We start from the raw sequence: 18198 nt of genomic DNA, 5'->3' as shown, positions 1-18198 counted from the left end.
GACCCATGACCCGCCCCAAACCCATACGAGTCTGAAAAACTGGATCCGAGACCCATCCCATTACCCATTTAGTATGCCCAAACTCGTCCAGATAGGACATGACCCAAACCCATTGACATCCCTACCGCTGAGCAAGCATCTAACATGTTCATCTTACGACAACTGAATACCCATCATGCAAATAAGAGGTAAGAGACCGAGGCGCAATTTGTAGATGAAAGAAGAGTACCCCAACGTTAACCAAGAAAAAACAAATCTAACTATACAAACAATATATCTCACAGTAACACAAGAAAACAAAACAACGTTTCCAAAACCACCAAAAATAAAAGATCCGATACTTGATTCCATCTATTAACCACCACCACAAATACAGAGCCAATATTTTGCTTTTTTCCTGGAGGATAGGAGGCTGGTCACTAGCTGTTGTCAACAGGTGAAATATAGCGTTGAAACTGCCGAAACATCACTTTCTGTGAGACACATCCATGTTTGATCAACATCTTGCTCAAAGTGTTCAAACTTTGTTATCAGCAATTAAAACCATAAAGCAATGTCACAGATGAGAAGAGTGTAAAAACTTCCTGCATCGGTGGTAACACATAGTCGTCGTTAGAAGATTTAATAATTGATGATATATCGTGGGCATTTTCGTGGGCAAAATGCCAATGCACAATGGAAGAAACTGAAATATAATATAATGACCAAGAGAACAATAATTTATACGTCGTATGCACACTTATTTGTTGTACACTTCAAAGCAAGATGGGGAACCAAAAAGGTAAAACTGGAACGAGGATCTAATGCTAAAACCAACAGCCTATTTGACAGTTTACGAACTAAGATCTGATTGGTGAAATTACTGACATTTGATATTATTTCACTTGGAGATTGGCCATAAGTTTCCTCGACTCCACCTCATGTAGCTGGAAAAAACACAGATGTTCAAAATTTGAATTAAACAAATGGAGAAATATTTCCAAGGTTCAGCGATCTCAAGGTGATGCTACCTCAAAAAGTTTCTGGCACCAGATATTAGATTTTGATTGTAGAAGTGACCACTCCATAGCCATCTCATATTCAATTGTGTTTGGCTGGGAATAATGAGACGTAGACACTGCTTCTTTCTGAATAATGCAAACAGAAAGAAAAATTGTCTAGTCATCACACTGAGAGAGAAGAAGCTGAGCCAAAATCTTCCATTCAAACACAAAAAATTTCTCATTTCATTTTTTTTTTCCTGAGAGATGGAGAAAGTACCATTTCCCTCTGCATTAGGCGTTTAACTTTGTCAATAGACAAGTGGCCAACAAATGCTGTCTGTTTCCTAGGGTATTCAGGAAGGAGCACAGGGCAACCAACTAGTGGCCTGCAAATGAAAAGAGAATTACAACTTTAGCTAAGTATGACAAATGTCTCAGAAGCCACGTAATAAATCGAATCAATATGCCACATCAAAGAAAGAGGTCGCATGGACCACTTTATGTGCGCTCGGAAAATTTTTTACACTAAACACAGCTAATTTGTTTAGCTCTAAACAAAAACCACTAATGGCATATAATATATCTATTGGATACTCAACCTCTCATAAAACAAGTATGAGTTTTTTCAAGATGTACGACAGTATTCACAGTCCAGCAGCAACATATCGTTTGATTTGCATTAACGGTACATTAACATCTCCACAAACCTCTGGTCTAGTAGCATCAAGCACTTGTCATCCAATTTTTTCAAAACCTTCTCAGCAATTTCTCTTGTATTGAATATAAGGAGAGCTTGGCCTAAAAAAGAATTCACATCAATGATACATTTTCACTGTCCTCTTAAAAAGGAATAAGTGAATAGGAGAAAAAGGAAAAAATCAAAAAGAAGAAAGGAGCAGTATGCCACTGAATAAGCTCAATTTGTTAGTAACCCCTAAGAGAAAAATATAACGACCAGAATCACAGTGCACCTAATGAACCATTGATGTTATGAAGCCAAACAACTCTGTTTACCAACATACCATTGTGTGGACTAGACATAGCAGTGCGTTGCACCATCTTGGCCATGCATTTTTCTTCAAATGCATGCCAAATAATTTCCTGAAATAGCACCATATAATCATCATCATCAAATATGAACATCATGATCATGAAAGACAGCACAATAAGCAGAAGCCGTTACCAAAGAAAAGAAAAAAAAGGTTGAAAGGCAATAACAAACAAGAATTCTTTTTTAATGCTAACTGTTGATTTTTAAACTCAATGCCAGAAAGAACTGGATAACCGATAGCATAATGTGCAAGTATGCTCAGAGGTTTAGGCGAAGTATAGAATCATTCACAACTGAATAGTCTTACCATTACATCAGCCGAAGTAAGAGTTGGATCCAAATTCTGAAGCAACACTAGTTTTCCTTCATTCTGCGCTGTCATCAAACTTTCCCAAGACTGGAGTTGCACAGTACAGAAATGAGATAATAAATCAACATTGCCAATAACTTTGTAAATTATCATTAAAAAAAATAAAACTGAAAAGGGAAATGAAAATAGATAAGCCAAGAAAAAATCATCCCTGAATTCGACTTCAGAGCAACCATTCAATTTCCTCTACCAATTTCAAATTTAACTAAACAAAAAAGGAAGGAGTAATTTGGGCAAAGACTTCCTTAACTGTCACATAACTGAAATTCCAACCAATTTTTTAAATAAAAACAGATAAGAGTATACAGTTGCTTGCTTTGAAAAAATGTGAGTAAATCACATGAAGTAAGGATGCAGTGTCAGATAAAAACAAACATATTTCGAATTAATTTTGGCCAAAGTATGAAGAACCAGCATGTAAAGGAAAAGTGCAACTCACCAAGTTCCCCAACTTCAACCAGGTCCGCTTTTCCTGTCAGGAAACCAAAAGACACAATATTAAGAAGAAATTCACAAACTAAAAAATCATTACCTGCAGTTATTTCAAAAAGGTACACTTAGAAAATGCTTCCAAGTACCCAATTCGCACGTGAAATTTGACATAGAGTGGAAGAACTATATTCCAAAAGAATCCCATATGGTAACAACTCTCACTCAGTAAGGTCATACCAAACTTGCAACACTCACAAACTAAAAAATCTTTACCTACAGTTATTGCAAAAAGGTTCACTTAATAAATGCTACCAAGTACCCAATTCGCACGTGAAATTTGTCATAGAGTGGAAGAACTATATTCCAAAAGAAATCCCATATGGTAACGACTCTCGCTCAGTAAGGTCATAACAAACTTGCAACACTTGTGGCATCCTAATTTGTCCAATGCCGATGACAGGGAGCAAGGCATTAAACTTTAAAACTAAATAGAGATTTGGATAATGCAACAGAGTGAAGAAAGTGAACTGTTACTGCGACAGCAACTATCTTGTACTTATCACCTTATATGTAACCACCACATTAATAGATAAAAACATTGGTACATGAAACTAATCTGAACACAGCTTCACATTTCAAGACCACTATATCTTAAAAGAGCTGCACGTGAGAAGTAAAAAGGGTAACAAATGGAAAATACTTATAACCAGCACAAACCAACACAAACAAGGAACGTTTGTCTCAATCATATGAAGCTGATCTACTTCTTCATATTCAAATGCAGGTGATATTCAGCTTGAGTAATTCCAATCATATGAATCCAACTTTTAAACATTAATGTATGAGTTAACATTGCTAAAAACTACGGTGGACGCTGGGAAAATATTTTAAAAATTCCTTCTCTACCAAAACTACATGTTATTTTGAATCCCTCTGCCCATGCGCAATGCTAAGCCAAGAGCATTACTCAAGTTTACTTCATTATCCAGGACTCTAGTGGGTTAAGACATTATCCCATGTCAGCTATACACATGAGATACTTTTTAGGTTAATAGTTATCCTCAGATTTGAACTTTTTCAGCAGTTGATATACGGAACGCTTTTTATTTAGAAGAATGGAGAATTGAATAAAGGAACTTTTAAAATTTTCTTTAAAATAGAGTGTACCAGGGAGATAGTACGGTTCTCTCCAAAAAGTCAAATAGAGGAGATCGGAGCATTCTAAATATCGAGGACTCTACAATCCATTGTGCCATGACAAGATCCATAACACAGGACTGTGACAAATTGGCATCAATGCTACTTGTTATGGGGGATTTCCAAGCTTTACAATAGTGGTTGAAGCATTTATGAAGGTGTACAAAGAGGATCAGTGTGAGGCTCGGAGCCAACAAAAGCGAAGAGAAAGCAAAGGTGCCAAGAGGTAGCACAGCACAAGGAACAGCTCCCGACAAACTTCTAGACGAAAGGAAACATGAATCAATGTCACACTTGAATGAAAAGGATTCCAAGACTGTGCAGATATGGGACTTTACAGTTTAGGAAGGCTTCGAAGATTTGATAGGCACTACTCATAACAACAAGGCGAAACTTCTTTTCGGGAGCTCATAACTTAAAAACTGTATAGTAAGCGTGTTTGACTTGGGACAAAACAGCGACAGGCAACCCCTTATAACTTTCCATGAGAGCGTGTGAGTAAGGACATAACACGTTAGAAAGACTCGTGTTGGTTTAATGAGGATAGTAGCCGAATCTGGGATGTTATAATAAGATAGTTGAGGAGTATGCACCCAAATACTCGAAACAGATTTCCCTTGTTATGGACAATCAGATCCACATGGATGGGTCTTCAAGGACAAGATTTTCCCAACACCGGTGCACTCCGAAGGAGGACAAGCAGGAGTTAGCATATTTCCACCTCATAGAGGACGGTCAATTATTTATGGTTCTTCAAAGTAGAACAAGATTTGTCCAAATTGTAATGGGAAGAATTCAAAACCTGGTGGAATTTAGGCTTTGGTCCACCCACACGCAATACCATATTAACAGGCGTTCTAAAATTTGGCCTAGGCGCCAGCCGACCACAACGAAAAATTGCTAATCGGCCATCCTAGGCGGCAGTAGGGTGGTAGTATGCTGGGGAAGAACAATTGTACTTGTTATAACCATTGTCATAGGGACTCCAACTTCTGAAACTACGGCCATGGCCATGTGTGTGGTTAGGGCTGGCTCTGGCTCTGGCTGGGCCACGTGCGATTAGGGCTCTGGTTGGGCCGCGTGTGGTTAGGGCTCTGGCTGTAGCTTCATTTGCACCAGATGTGTTGACGTTATTCGGGAGAATAACCAAGATTTTGGTGGCGGTGGTGTTCTAGATTTTTATGGCAGATGAGATTCTAGACTTGATGAGATTCGAAGAGATCCGAATGATTGGAAACAGATGGGAGATCTAGGGTCCATACCTCCTATCAAATGACGACTTTTTGCCAAATCTTTGAAAAATGAGAGCGCCTTTTAATTTATATTGAATGCGCTACTTGGTTTTTTTTCTAAGTTAGAATGGAAAATACAAATATACAAGCAATTGTGGCCAGTTAATGGGACAACCCATTTACTTAAAAATGAACCTAGTCTCGCCGCCTAGGCACTAGTCTGGAGCCTGACTAGCTCCTAGCAAATTTTAGAACCTTGATATTAAGGAACTGGTCCAGTGACCCTCCACTGTTGAAGGACTACCAATCACAATTTGAGCAATTAACGAGGGCCGATAAGTTATCAGTAGATCGAGTACATATTTTTATAACTGGATTAGGATTACAAGAGTATATTGTGGTACTAGTCGAGCTTCAACACCCCCGAACCTAACTAGTGACATGAGCCTTGCAAGGATCTATGAGAAAAATCAGTATTCGAATGATAGAACCACTCAACCACCAAACTTCACAAGGACCATTAACAATCCATCACACCCCAATACATTAAGAGCTCAGACATGAAGGTAATGGAAGAATGATGGAACCACGGGATCAATGACGAGTAGCACCCCTCATTTTTACTTGCTGACAAAAACAATACTCGAGAGGGAAAATAATGCCACGAACACTGAAATTGCTTCTGCAAGAGACTATCCCCCAAGAGATAGAACTCTGGTGTACTTCATTTTCTAGAACTCTGGTCGGTTTTCTACTTCTTTCTTCATTGAAGAATATTACGAAGGCTTCATATTTGTAAAGAAGCAGACAAATTTAGTAAAGAAATATCTTAAACATGGTTATTTAGGGCACAAGGCGCACTAAAGTGCTGGGGTATCTTGGAGTTTGAGGCGCAAGACAAAGCGCATGCTTAATCGAAGTAAAACTCATTTAACATAAATTTTAAAATTCAATATATGTAAAGTGATTTGAACTATAATATTACATAAATTAAATACTTTTCCTAAAGATAGCAAATACTATAGATAATGTAACGTAAATCATAACCAGGAAAAATAATTAAAATAATTAAATCGTCTAAAGTTCATTAGTAAATCATCAATTCATAGTATATACAAAAAATCAAATATCTAAATCATCAAATTCATCTTCAACGTCTGCAACTATATCATCGTCGTCATCATCGTCATCGTCATCAAAAACAATGATGAGTCATGAGGGTAGAAGAAATTGGATTAAAAGTTTGTATAAAGGATTACATTATCATCTAAATAATCAAATTCTTCATCATCCTGCTCGACTATCATCATCATCGTAAACGAAGGAAGATTATAGTAAAAATTTGAATAGAAGACTTGTGAACTTTCTATTAAAAAAGTCTTGCATAAATGAGTGACAATAGGGTTTTTTAAATCATTAAAAAGCCATGGGCTTTGCAAATTGGGTGCTTGTTTCAAGTGCTTCGCCTGCGTAATAACCCATGCGCAATAGGTGCGCCCGGCTGGGGCATGTCACCTAGGCGCGCGCTTAATAACTATGATCTTAAATTTTCTAAAGAAAATGGAATCCAGAGATCAAGGGGTTCTCTCTAACGATCTTCCGGGAAAAAAAGCAAGAAGATTTAACAAGAAAGGGAGCATTTACCATATTGTGGACTCTCTGATCCATTATCCCCATAAAAAAAATACATAACAAAGGGTCATGATAGATTACTCAGTAGCAATACCACAACAAAATACACACGCCCGATATTTTGATTATTTCACTGAGAAATAAAAGATGAGATGTGCCTAGCTGTGTCCCATCAAGGTTGTAACATTCTTCCAACTCTAAGAGACAATTTGAGGAATCAAAAAAGACTAATAACACAAATGAAGCAAAAGATTTCATCAATTCCTTGATAAAAAAAGCAAGGCATATGACATCAGCACCCTCGGTAAAAATAAAAAAAGGCAAAAACCACTCATGTAAAATTAGTTGCATTTAAAACCTTATATTTTAAAGAAATCAGGTATAAAATATCATACAAATGGGTAAATATGATATGCTTATTTTTTAAAAAACACAAGGATATGTTAGACTAATAATATTTTGCAAGAGATTCCATACCTTTTACACTTTTCATAAGGGGTATGGTGTAATAAACCCAGAAATCAACACCATCCATTAAACAAATATTTTACCACTTGGGACTCTTATTTTGTATATATCCCTATTTAGGGGTGTTCAAACTTCTGATAAAACCGAAAAAACCGAAAATCCAAACCGAAAAAACCGAACACTAAACCGAACCGAAAACCGAATTTTATAATTCGGATATAAATGTTAAAACCGAAATTAATTTGGTTCGGTTTCGGATTATAAATGTCAAAACTGAACCGACCGAAAAACCGAAATTTAATTAAATTAATAATGTTATTTTTATTTTATATTATTTATTGAGATGATATTAGTAAATGAAGAATTATTTTGAATAATACTTAGTTGATTGTTGTTTATGTAATTCATTTGTACTTTATATTTAAATATTTTACTAAGAAATCATTTAAAAAAATAACATATTATATTTTATAATATATTTATATTATTAATTTAAATAATTGTGTCAAAACCGAAATAACCGACAGAAATAACCTAACCATTTCGGTAGAAAACCGAACCGAACCGAAGAAAAATAGTTCGGATATCGGATTATATATTTGTAAAACCGAAAACCGAAAAAACCGAAATAAAAAACCGAAAACCGAACCGAACCGACCGATGAACACCCCTATCCCTATTCAAAGTTTCCTAGGATTTCGTGGATTGAAATTTTAAAATCATGGATATTTGACTGGTTTAAAATCCATGATTTCAAATCTAATATTCATTTTTACATGACAATATTTACACCAATTCAAAAGGCCACAATTTAACCTTCAAAAAGTTTAGTTGGAGGATATTGATTTTGAAAATGAGGGCTAATTGCATCAACACCCACGGAAAAAGTAAAAAAAAAAGAAAAATAAACATCATCATATGTAAAATTAAAAGCATTTCAAACCTCGTATTTTTAAAGAACAGACAAATTATCCCAAGGGGTAAATGTGCCGGAGTTTTTATAACATAGGAATGATAGGTGTTTGATTTTAAAAACATGAAGAATATATTAACTTATTAATATTTTTGGGGGCCTTGCACCTTTCAGACTTTTCCAAAGAGAGGGTTGGTGCATTTAGCCATTCAAGAATGATAACAAATGGAGGACCCTGCGTTATTCAAGGGACGGACAAGTGACAAAATATGAAATCACAAGATAGAACTTAGAAATTCTTGTTCCAACTTACGTTTATCGGCCTTGGACTGACTTCAAATACTTCACCTTCATCTTTTCCATGCTTACTATGATGAATTTCCTCTTTCGGAATTTGAAAGACAACATTTTTATTTAACTTGGAAGTCTTTCTCGACCTCGACCCATCAACTTTCGCTTTCTTGGAAGCACCTTCTATGATACATGAATCTTTAGCCAATGTTAAATCCTCTCTCTTGCAAGCACCATGTGTATGATTTGGCCTTGCTTGTCCAATTCCACAACTTTTCTCTTTCATTTTTGGAAGAACTTCCATATTATTTACTTTACATGAATTGTAATCAAGTTTTGCTTTCTTGGAAGGAGCGTCTCCAAGACACAAATCTTCCACTGAGGATAAATCTTTTCTCTTAAAAGAATCATGCCCGTGTTTCATTTCTCCATTTTGCGGACAAACACGTGTCTTTGACAATTGACTTGTAGTCTCGCTTGAGAGTTTGATATGTTTAGAAACTTGTCCATGTCTTTCAAAAACCTCATTGCTTTTATTTTTCGACACTTCATCAACTAAAATATCATTGATTCTTGAAGACTTTCCTCTAGAAGCATTCAAGATTTTAGTTGATTTCAAATTCTTTTGATGGGACGAAAAACCGGCAACATGATCAGATTCCAAAGTTTTCGGACCGGTAGTTCCCACATCCGATATCTTTTCATTCAAATTAATTGAGCTTTTTGCCGATTTCAAATCTTTCCTTAGTCCCCCAGAATCTTTATCAATTTCGAATTTTACTTCTCCATCAACTGAAATAGCACCGCTCGCCTTTATCTCTGGAATATCTCTAGAAATGATCAAACATGGAACACCAGTTTTACCATTGTTTTTGGAAGAATTGTCACTAAGTTTTCCTCTCTTCAAACATGTATCACCGATGTTTTCAACACAGGAAACATTTTTATTACCTATGTTACTTGTTGCCTCTCCATCTTCACCAGAACTCGCATCAACTTTTCCTCTCTTCAAAGATGTATCATTCAAAAAAAGGGATTTTGTATTAGATCGCACTCTTTCCCCAAAACAAGTGTTCTTCAAAGGAGACTTCGTATCGTTCACCTTCTTGTTCTCAACATTAACTTGGCACCCATCATTTTTATCATCTGAAGTATTTTTATTCTTGACAATGCTTATAGCTCGTCGACATTTGCTAGAATTCAAATCAATATTTTTTTCATAGTTCTTCAAAGACATGTCATCAAACATTCCTCCCCTCGAAGAAGTATCATTCCAACCACGGGATTTCATTGACTTCACATTCTCTTCAAATTGAACATGTTTCAAATGAGACTTTCTTTCTTTCACCTTGTCCATCTCAACTTTTGTTTTGCACCCAACAATGTTACCACCTGAATCACTTCTATTATCTACGATATTTGTAGCCACTTTATCTTCACTAGAATTCACATTGACATTAGCACATTTCCCTCCAGATGTTCGTTCCTTGATAAATGATCCATTCTCCACATCACAGGGCAATTCTTCTTTAGCTATGTCTTGCTTTACATTTGTATCATTGTTTCTTGCCATATGATTGCAATCTCCGTTTGAATGTAGACTCATGCTTGGTGAGTTTGCACTCACAAGCGTCTCGGTGCCATCAAAGGCAATAGCATTTCTCGTGTCATGTTCGTTCGATTCGAATTTTGGACTACTCACAGTCCTTAAACTCTCTTTTCTGTTAAACACGAAATCAACTGTAGAAACAACGACAAAGTCAAAGGTTCATAAGCATCTCAAACAACTAAACTCACCGTAGACAAGATTAAAAACCTTAAAATTTTCCGACCCAATAATTAAAAGCAAAATGTAAAATACAATGTAGTTACCTTTAAGTTCGCCAATAGTATCACTAAATTGATCCAATATTATGTAGTTTTGGACATCAAAAATTCGGTAAAATACATGATCGGCCATTTTTTCCTCGTCCTCAGTGAGTTTTGGATTTCTCTCATCAGTTGAAATGCAGACGACATTGCATTTACCAACAATAGCTTCCTAATTCAAGAAATGATCACATGGATTGTTAGTGTATAATAATACCACCGTAAAGTAACTACTGTGTTTCATTAATCATTAAAAGAATGTTTCTTTAAAATTTTTTTCGGAAATGATAAGATATTTTAGGAGCTTATAAAAAGTTTAGGATCTTATAAGTTAAGATGTTTAGATAAAACAAGATAATAAAGTTTAAAATTGTTGATATGGATAATATCATTTTTTATCATGATTTACCAAAAAGGACATGTTACCATGAAAATAATGTAAATATTTATTTTTTAATATCTATTATGTGTAAAAATTGTTTTTTATTAATTATTATGATAATTATCATAGTTATGACTGTATTTATTTTCATTATTACCATAATAATGATAATTATTATAACATATTACTAGTAGTTTTGCAAACACATGTATGCAAACTAGTGTATACAAGATAAATTTATAAATTTAATTCATATTCTTTTTTACAATTTTAACTAAATTAGAAAAAATTACAAAAATGCATATATATATAAGAAAGAAATTAAATAAATTTATAAAATATTGTATGGCCTAGGTAAAGCAAAAATGTTTCACATCCTACACAATAATTAATTAGTTTAAGGAAAAAAACACGAACAAAATCGAAAAAATAATAGTTACCAGAGGATTGATGTTCACAAGACCTATGCCACAGCCAGAAGCCAAAAATAACTCATTTTCAATCACCTCGGTATCTCCTAAATAATAAAGAATTTCCGAGGGTCGAAAAAACCATTGAACCCTTATCTTCTTGGACTTGTTGGCTTCTTCCCAAATTCCAACAAGCTTTCCTATACAGGGACGTCGTTCATATTCCACTTGCAAATAAACTGAGTCATACAATGAGTACTCCACCCCCTCATAAACGAATGATTCATAAAAATGTATATCTCTGTATTTCTTTACTCCCTCTTTTTCCTTCAACCATTTAAATTCAGGTTCCTCACGTTTGTCTACTTCGAGATGAGACATGACTTCCAACTAACAATGGGGTCCTCTAACCTAATGAATCTAACGAATAACAAAAAAAAAGAAATATCAAACACCTGTGAAATTCAATAATTGATACTGTATGCCACGCCAGAAAATTTTAAAATACTATAATTTTCAAACTAAAAAGCATGCACCAACCCAAAACATAAAAGTAAATATAAAAAAAACCGTACTAAAATCAAAAATTGCCAGGCGCTTAGAGTGATGAACATAAACACGACGGAGTATAGATAAAAATCGACGAGTGGAAACAAAAAAGTTCATCGCAATCGTCAATAAAGAACTGAACGAGAGGGAGAACTAAAACCCTACTCAAAAAAAAATAAATCAGATCATGAGGCCACTCGAAACAAATCGCAAGCAAGCAAGACAATTTACGAAGAAAAAATGCCGGGTAGACCTTCGTTGATGGCAGCGTTCCGAGAAACCCTAGCCGCCGAAGTTCATCTAATCGCTCGGGCAATTTTCGCCTTTTTGAGGTCTTTTATAAGGAAATTTTTGCCCTATTTTGGAAGAATTGCAGTTTGGTCCGCTAGGGAAGACCCTTGCAATAAATCAATTGTTTGTGTCATTTTGTAATTTTTCGTAAAATATTTTAAATCTCATAAATGTTAACTAATTTTGGGAAAACTTTGATTATAATATATAATGAATTATGAAGTATTCAATAAGATGAAAACAATTTAAATTAAAATTTTAAAGTATAGATAAAGATAAAGAAATAGTTTCGCAATTTTAAAAATTTAGAAAGTATGTATGGTAGTTATAAGGAAATATATAATCAATAAGATGAAAACAATTTAAATTAAAATTTTAAAGTATAGATAAAGATAAAGAAATAGTTTCGCAATTTTAAAAATTTAGAAAGTATGTATGGTAGTTAAAAGGAAATATATAAATTTAATAAAATAGAATTTTTATAATATTTTTAAGAAAATGAAAATATATAATTTTGTAATTTTAGAGGTGTACATTTGTTATTTTAAAAATTAATTGTTATCCTGTCAAAAAAATTAAAAAATTAATTGTTATACCGAAAATAATTAATATACACCTCTCGATCTTAACAATATCACAAAAATTAACGTGAGATTGTCTCAAGAAAATTTTGGGGTGTGTATTCATTCTTGGAAATTTATTACTTTCATTGAATTTTGTAGAGTTTAAAAGTCTAGATGTATTGAACATAGACTTTTATAAACTATATAAAAGTTTAGAGGTGTTCAAATTAGATTTTTTTATAATCTTAAAAAATCTAGTGATATTCAAACTTGACTTTTTAAAAATCTATACAAATCTATATGTATCCAATATTTCCATAGATTTATAATGATTCTAATATAATTCTTTATGTGAAAACCTTAAAACTTTAGGTACATCAATAGAAATTCAAAAATTATCTTCTACTCACCCTAGAGATTTTGGTAGACTTTTAATTGAATAAAATATTTGTAGTGCCCAAATTTAGTACACGTATAACTCATGTATTTATTTAATTATTAAAACATTTATTTAATTTTAAAATGAGTCTTAGTGGTGCATGATTTATTTAAATTATATTATTTTAATGTTTATGTGATGCACGTTAAAATGTTTTTCGAGTTTTATGTTTCAGACGATTATTTGATGCATGATCGAGGAAAGGAGACTGGTGACGAGTTTTGGGTAATTTTAAAATGCGGTATTTTATTTTAAATTGGGAATGAGCATTTTAAATGATTTATTAATTTTAAGCATTTCAATAGCCTAATTAAATTATTAGGTAATTATTACGATGTCAAATTTTTAAAGTTGTAGCACTTGTGTATTTTTATTTAAATTTAAGAAAAACTAGTGGGGTTAATATGGAATTAACTTTAAATTAGCATATTAAATAATTGTTAGATATATTTTAATCATATTAATTAGCCTTAATTACCCCACTAATATGCACACACATTACAATTGTTTTTCGTGTTATCAAAACACACGCACACCCACTTATATACACACACCTACACGTATAACACACACACATCTCTCTTATTTCCATTTCATCATTTTAAAAGAAAATTTTAGGGTTTTTATCACAAGAGCAACACCCGCCCCTCCCCTAAATCTTTCTAGCAAATTTTTGTTGATTTTATTGCAAGAAAACCGTTCCACAAACGTCCCGGATCAACCTCGCATCTTTCCCCGCTTCGGTATCGTCGGTTTGGTAAAGTTTATCATCAAAAGGCGTATATTATGTTATTTTTGCATCGATCTCGTCAAATTATGCGTTGTTGTTGGGATGCAACCAAAGTCCCTCATTGGAAGATCAAGAGAAGATCATGAGTTAATAAAGATGGAATGATATCTCCATTGATATGAGGCCTTTTGGGAGGTTCCAAAAGCAAAACCATGAGGGTTAAAACCAAAGTGGACAATATCATACTAGTGTGGAGATATCCGGATTTCATTGGTCCTAACAAGTGGTATCAGAGCCATGGTCTAGATCGAGCTGTGTGGGTAGAATCCTCGATACCTAAACGAAGGAGGTGAGGGCTCCCGGTAAAAATCCTTGATTAAACTCTCGGGGTGGTTTATGCTCCCAGTATTCATGTAAGGCATGCGCTCCAACGCAGTGAAGTAGAGTAACCTCGATTGGAGGACGAATAAGGCTTGAGGGGAGGCTCGGACTGTGAGAATAACAGTGGAACTTTGTTTGAGGAGAGGATTGTTGGGATGCAACCAAAGTCCCACATTGGAAGATCTAGAGAAAGATCGTGGGTTAATAAAGATGGAATGATATCTCCATTGGTATGAGGCATTTTGGGTGGTTCCAAAAGCAAAACCATGAGTGTTAAAACCCAAAGTGGACAATATCATACCAGTATGGACATATCCGGATTTCATTTGTCCTAAAAGTTGTGTTGTTATTTATGCGTAAAAATACATGTGTGGTGTGTAGAAGTTTGAGCAATAAGGTTTGGATCAATTTTAGAATGGTTTTTTGATCACAAATCTCGTTTTTGATGTGATTTTAAAAACTTCGATTTTCTGGTCGTGAGTTTGAAAAAACTTTCAACATGAAAATTGTAGAACTTTTTGATACCTTCGATTTGACAGTAAATTCGAAATATTTGGATAAAAATTGAGTGAGTTATGGTGTTTTTCGTGGGACTTCTCAAACTGCGTTTTCCAGAAAAGTATGTATTGATGCGTTCTTGAAGTTTTATTTTTGCAGGCTTCGTTGAGGATCGACGGATGATCGTTTCTGCGTATAGGTATGCCTAATATGATGTTGGGTTGGTATTTGGTATGCCGGTTAGTGTCGATAGGCACTTTAATTCACTAGAAGGCGTATGGAACAATTTGGTGTCAAATTCCATGTTTTGAGTTGTATTGTGTCGTAGGTTGGATATCGTCGCGTCGAGGTGTTTGTACAGGTGGTGTCAATGTAGTAGCAACCTAGAATGAGTCTCGAGGTGTCGGTTCATAGTCCATACAATCATGTTTAGAATGTTGAGCATCACATGTATTGAATTTTCGTTTGTTGCTTCCACCGAGGGTACACGGACCCGGACACGGACCTAGGCACGTGGTCCATGCATTTGTTTTCTTCGAAGTGTCAACTAGCAGTGTCTACACGGACCTAGGCACGGGGTCCGTGCCTCCCTTTTTCTGCACACGTCTTTTACAGTACCTACATGGACCCGAAGCCGGACCTGGGCACGGGGTCCGTGTACTTCACTTTTTGGGAAAAAATTATTGAATGCTTTGAGGTTCGGTGTCTTGGTTTAATGCAATGGTTAACAAAGTCGAGTCACGGGAATTTTAGAAGTCCTAAGGAAAATGAATGAGCTTGGGTGTAAGCACGATTACCTACGTCTAAGTTATGCAAGTTAAGTATTTAAATTCATGTTAGTTTGTGCAGCAGCGGTCCCAAGCGAGATCCAACGAATCCATCAACGCCAAGTAAGTATATTCGACGTGCAAAGAAAATATTTTTTGAGGTATGCTAAATGTCTTGTGACCAATTTATGTATGGGGTTGGAAAGCGTTAAAGCATGAACGGAGACCAACCTACCCCGTTAAAGAATGAACGGGTTTAGATCGGGATTGGAAAGCGTCAAATCATGAACGGGGACCAATCCGCCCGTTAAAGCATGAACAGGGATCTCATGTATGTGGAAGTGTATTTTTCCTCGTCAGCCCAGTACTCTGGTTTAGTCTGATTAGGCAATTATGTTATGGGTCACTTGATTTGAAACATGCCTCTACGCAAAAAATTATGAAGTTTATGTATGTTCAAGTATGTACAAGTATGCAAGCATGTTAAGAAAAGTTTTCACATTATGGCACGTCTATGTTATGTATGTATTTTCAAGTTTAGTGCAAGTTCAAGTTTCAAGTTATGTATGCTCTATTTTAAAGTTGCATGTGGTTTATTTATGTAGTAATTATTACTCCCAGTTTATATGTGTTGAGTTTTTAGACTCACTAGACTTGATCGATGCAGGTGAGAACGATTTCGAGGAGACTAGGGGTGGAGACCAAGGAGCAGGCTTGGACTGAGTAGGAGGCTAGACCCGAGGACCGCCCATGTTTTTAATGATATTTGCAATGTTTAAATACTCTGATTTTATGTTATTGTTTGAGGTTCAAGCAAATACTTTTGGCAAACATTATTTTGAGATTTTTCTGTTGCAACAATTTTTTAGGATGAACAGTTGTTTTATCAAATTTTGAATGTTCACGATTTATTTAAGAAATTTTTTAATTATTTCGAAAATTTTAAATAGAAAAAGTACGGTACGTTACAATATTTTTCTCACCCATATATCTCTCTTCCTCATTCAAAGACGACATTTTTCTCCTCTCTAAAGACAAGTCGAGGGTTCATCAAATTTCAGAGGTATGATTCCTTTCTTGAATCATTATTGATTTGATAAAAAAACATAATATGATTTTTATGTATCTCTTTCTGTGTTCCATTCGTTGTTGTCTGTTTATGTGTGTTCTCCAAATTTTTCATATAATATGATATGGGGAAGTTTGTACATCTGACTTTCAGGTGTTTATCGTTTGCATCAAACAATGTGTGATAGATAAATAAATTTTATACAAGATTGTTCTTATAAGGACGCTAGAAGACTAAAAAATAATAGTTCCAAATTCATAGCTGTTTTCATAATTTATCAGTCCAATTTGTCAACAAGACCAAAGTGCTTATTAAAATAAACTAATTAGCATAAATTTTCAAGCAATGTATGCACTCGTGCGTGGCCAGCCAATTTCCACTCCTCTATGCTCAAGTCCCAACTCAATAAAATAGATTTTGAAGTTTGTTGATTTTTTACCCTATTATTTATTTTATTTGTTTTAGTTTTATGAAACTGATTAAAATTGAAATTTTGTTTTTGGATAATCAATTCGTAAATCAAATAAATTCTTTGTTTAGAAAAATAAAAATAAATCCTCATGGAAATTTATGTATTTGTGAAAAGAACAAAGAACAACCATAGAAGGCTTTGGTCTATTAGTTTCTTCATAAAAATAATCCTTTTCAATTTCTATATTTCATTCTGTTGAAGCTAAGAAATTATCAACGGTGGGTCATCATATATTGTACCGAGAAGAAAAATTTGGCGATAATTTAAAAAAATATGTTAAAAAAATGTATATGCTTGTTAGCTCCTTATGAAAGTTTTGGCAAAAACTTGTGTGACGGTCTCACGGGTCGTATTTGTGAGACGGATCTCTTATTTGGGTTATCCATTAAAAAGTATTATTTTTTATGCAAAGAGTATTACTTTTTATTGTGAATATGGGTAGGGTTGACCCGTCTCACAAATTAGGATCCGTGAGACGGTCTCATATGAGACTCACTCGAAAGTTTTTGTAGGAGTTTGATCCATATCACTATTCATCGATTTTATTTTGTGTCGGTGACTTATTTGTTATTTGTTTCTTTTGGTCAATGCCTAATAAAAATGTATATGCTTATTAGCTTCTTATCATTGTATCTTTTATATCTTATGCAAGTAATAATATCTATAGGAGATTCACAAGAAAAATATAATGTGTGGATGACTGAAGAGAGTAATGAATTGCTAAAACTCATGGTTGATGCTGCAATGAGAGGATGTCATGATAAAAATGGAGTATTTAACAAAAAATATAGATAAAAAAATACTTCCTGCTTTAAACGAAAAACTTGGTGTGAAAAGACTATTACACAATATCAAAATCGTTTAAAGTGGTTCAAACAATGATACAACAATTACTGTAAGCTTATACGTCAAAACTCTGGTTTTGGATGTGATTCCATTACAAAGAAATTCACTGCTAAAGACGAAGTATGTGAGGATTATTTTAAGGTAAGAGTCTTTGAGTTATAATAAAATCAATAGGGAATGCAGGTGACACTTGTTGGGATGCTATCAAGGAAGTCCCAAATTTGGATAATCGTACTCGATACAAGGTTCTTGATTTGCTCAACACAAGATCAAAGAAGATGGATTTCTTGAAAGTGACAATTGAAGAGCGTTCGGTATAAATTAAATGAATAAATATTTTTAGGAACATGATCAATAATGAGT

The 18198-nt window shown here is 34.4% G+C and overlaps 1 protein-coding gene across 3 annotated transcripts; it reads right to left on the bottom strand.

Moving 5' to 3' along the window:
* Positions 1 to 236: 236 nt before the first annotated feature.
* On the bottom strand, positions 237 to 12174 carry LOC140808414 (protein ANTI-SILENCING 1-like). Of its 3 annotated transcripts, none has more exons than XM_073165541.1 (12): positions 12033 to 12174; positions 11261 to 11650; positions 10442 to 10610; positions 8592 to 10309; positions 2844 to 2876; positions 2342 to 2431; positions 2006 to 2084; positions 1691 to 1781; positions 1261 to 1369; positions 1011 to 1127; positions 868 to 926; positions 237 to 584 (listed from the first exon to the last, which is right to left on the bottom strand). In XM_073165541.1, exons 2-11 carry the CDS (start codon positions 11609 to 11611, stop codon positions 876 to 878), a joined length of 2808 nt encoding a protein of 935 aa, XP_073021642.1. In that variant the 5' UTR covers positions 11612 to 11650; positions 12033 to 12174; the 3' UTR covers positions 237 to 584; positions 868 to 875. The 3 variants fall into 3 exon arrangements, with proteins under 3 accessions (XP_073021642.1, XP_073021643.1, XP_073021644.1); XM_073165542.1 differs by having other exon boundaries at positions 237 to 473; XM_073165543.1 differs by lacking the exon at positions 11261 to 11650 and having other exon boundaries at positions 12033 to 12159.
* Positions 12175 to 18198: the final 6024 nt, after the last annotated feature.

The sequence above is a fragment of the Primulina eburnea genome, chromosome 12 (assembly GCF_022965805.1).
Source record: "Primulina eburnea isolate SZY01 chromosome 12, ASM2296580v1, whole genome shotgun sequence".
NCBI lineage: Eukaryota > Viridiplantae > Streptophyta > Magnoliopsida > Lamiales > Gesneriaceae > Primulina > Primulina eburnea.
The sequence above is the reverse complement of the archived record's forward strand: the minus strand, read 5'-3'. Positions and strand labels throughout refer to the sequence as shown.

Excerpts from the sequence above, each read along its gene's own strand:
- LOC140808414 (XM_073165541.1), bottom strand. The coding sequence starts at position 11,611 with ATGTCTCATCTCGAAGTAGACAAACGTGAGGAACCTGAATTTAAATGG. Across the intron at positions 10,611-11,260 it reads TTGTGAACATCAATCCTCTG|GAAGCTATTGTTGGTAAATG; the intron begins GTAACTATTATT and ends TTCTTGAATTAG. Across the intron at positions 2,432-2,843 it reads GGTTGAAGTTGGGGAACTTG|TCTTGGGAAAGTTTGATGAC; the intron begins GTGAGTTGCACT and ends GTGCAACTCCAG.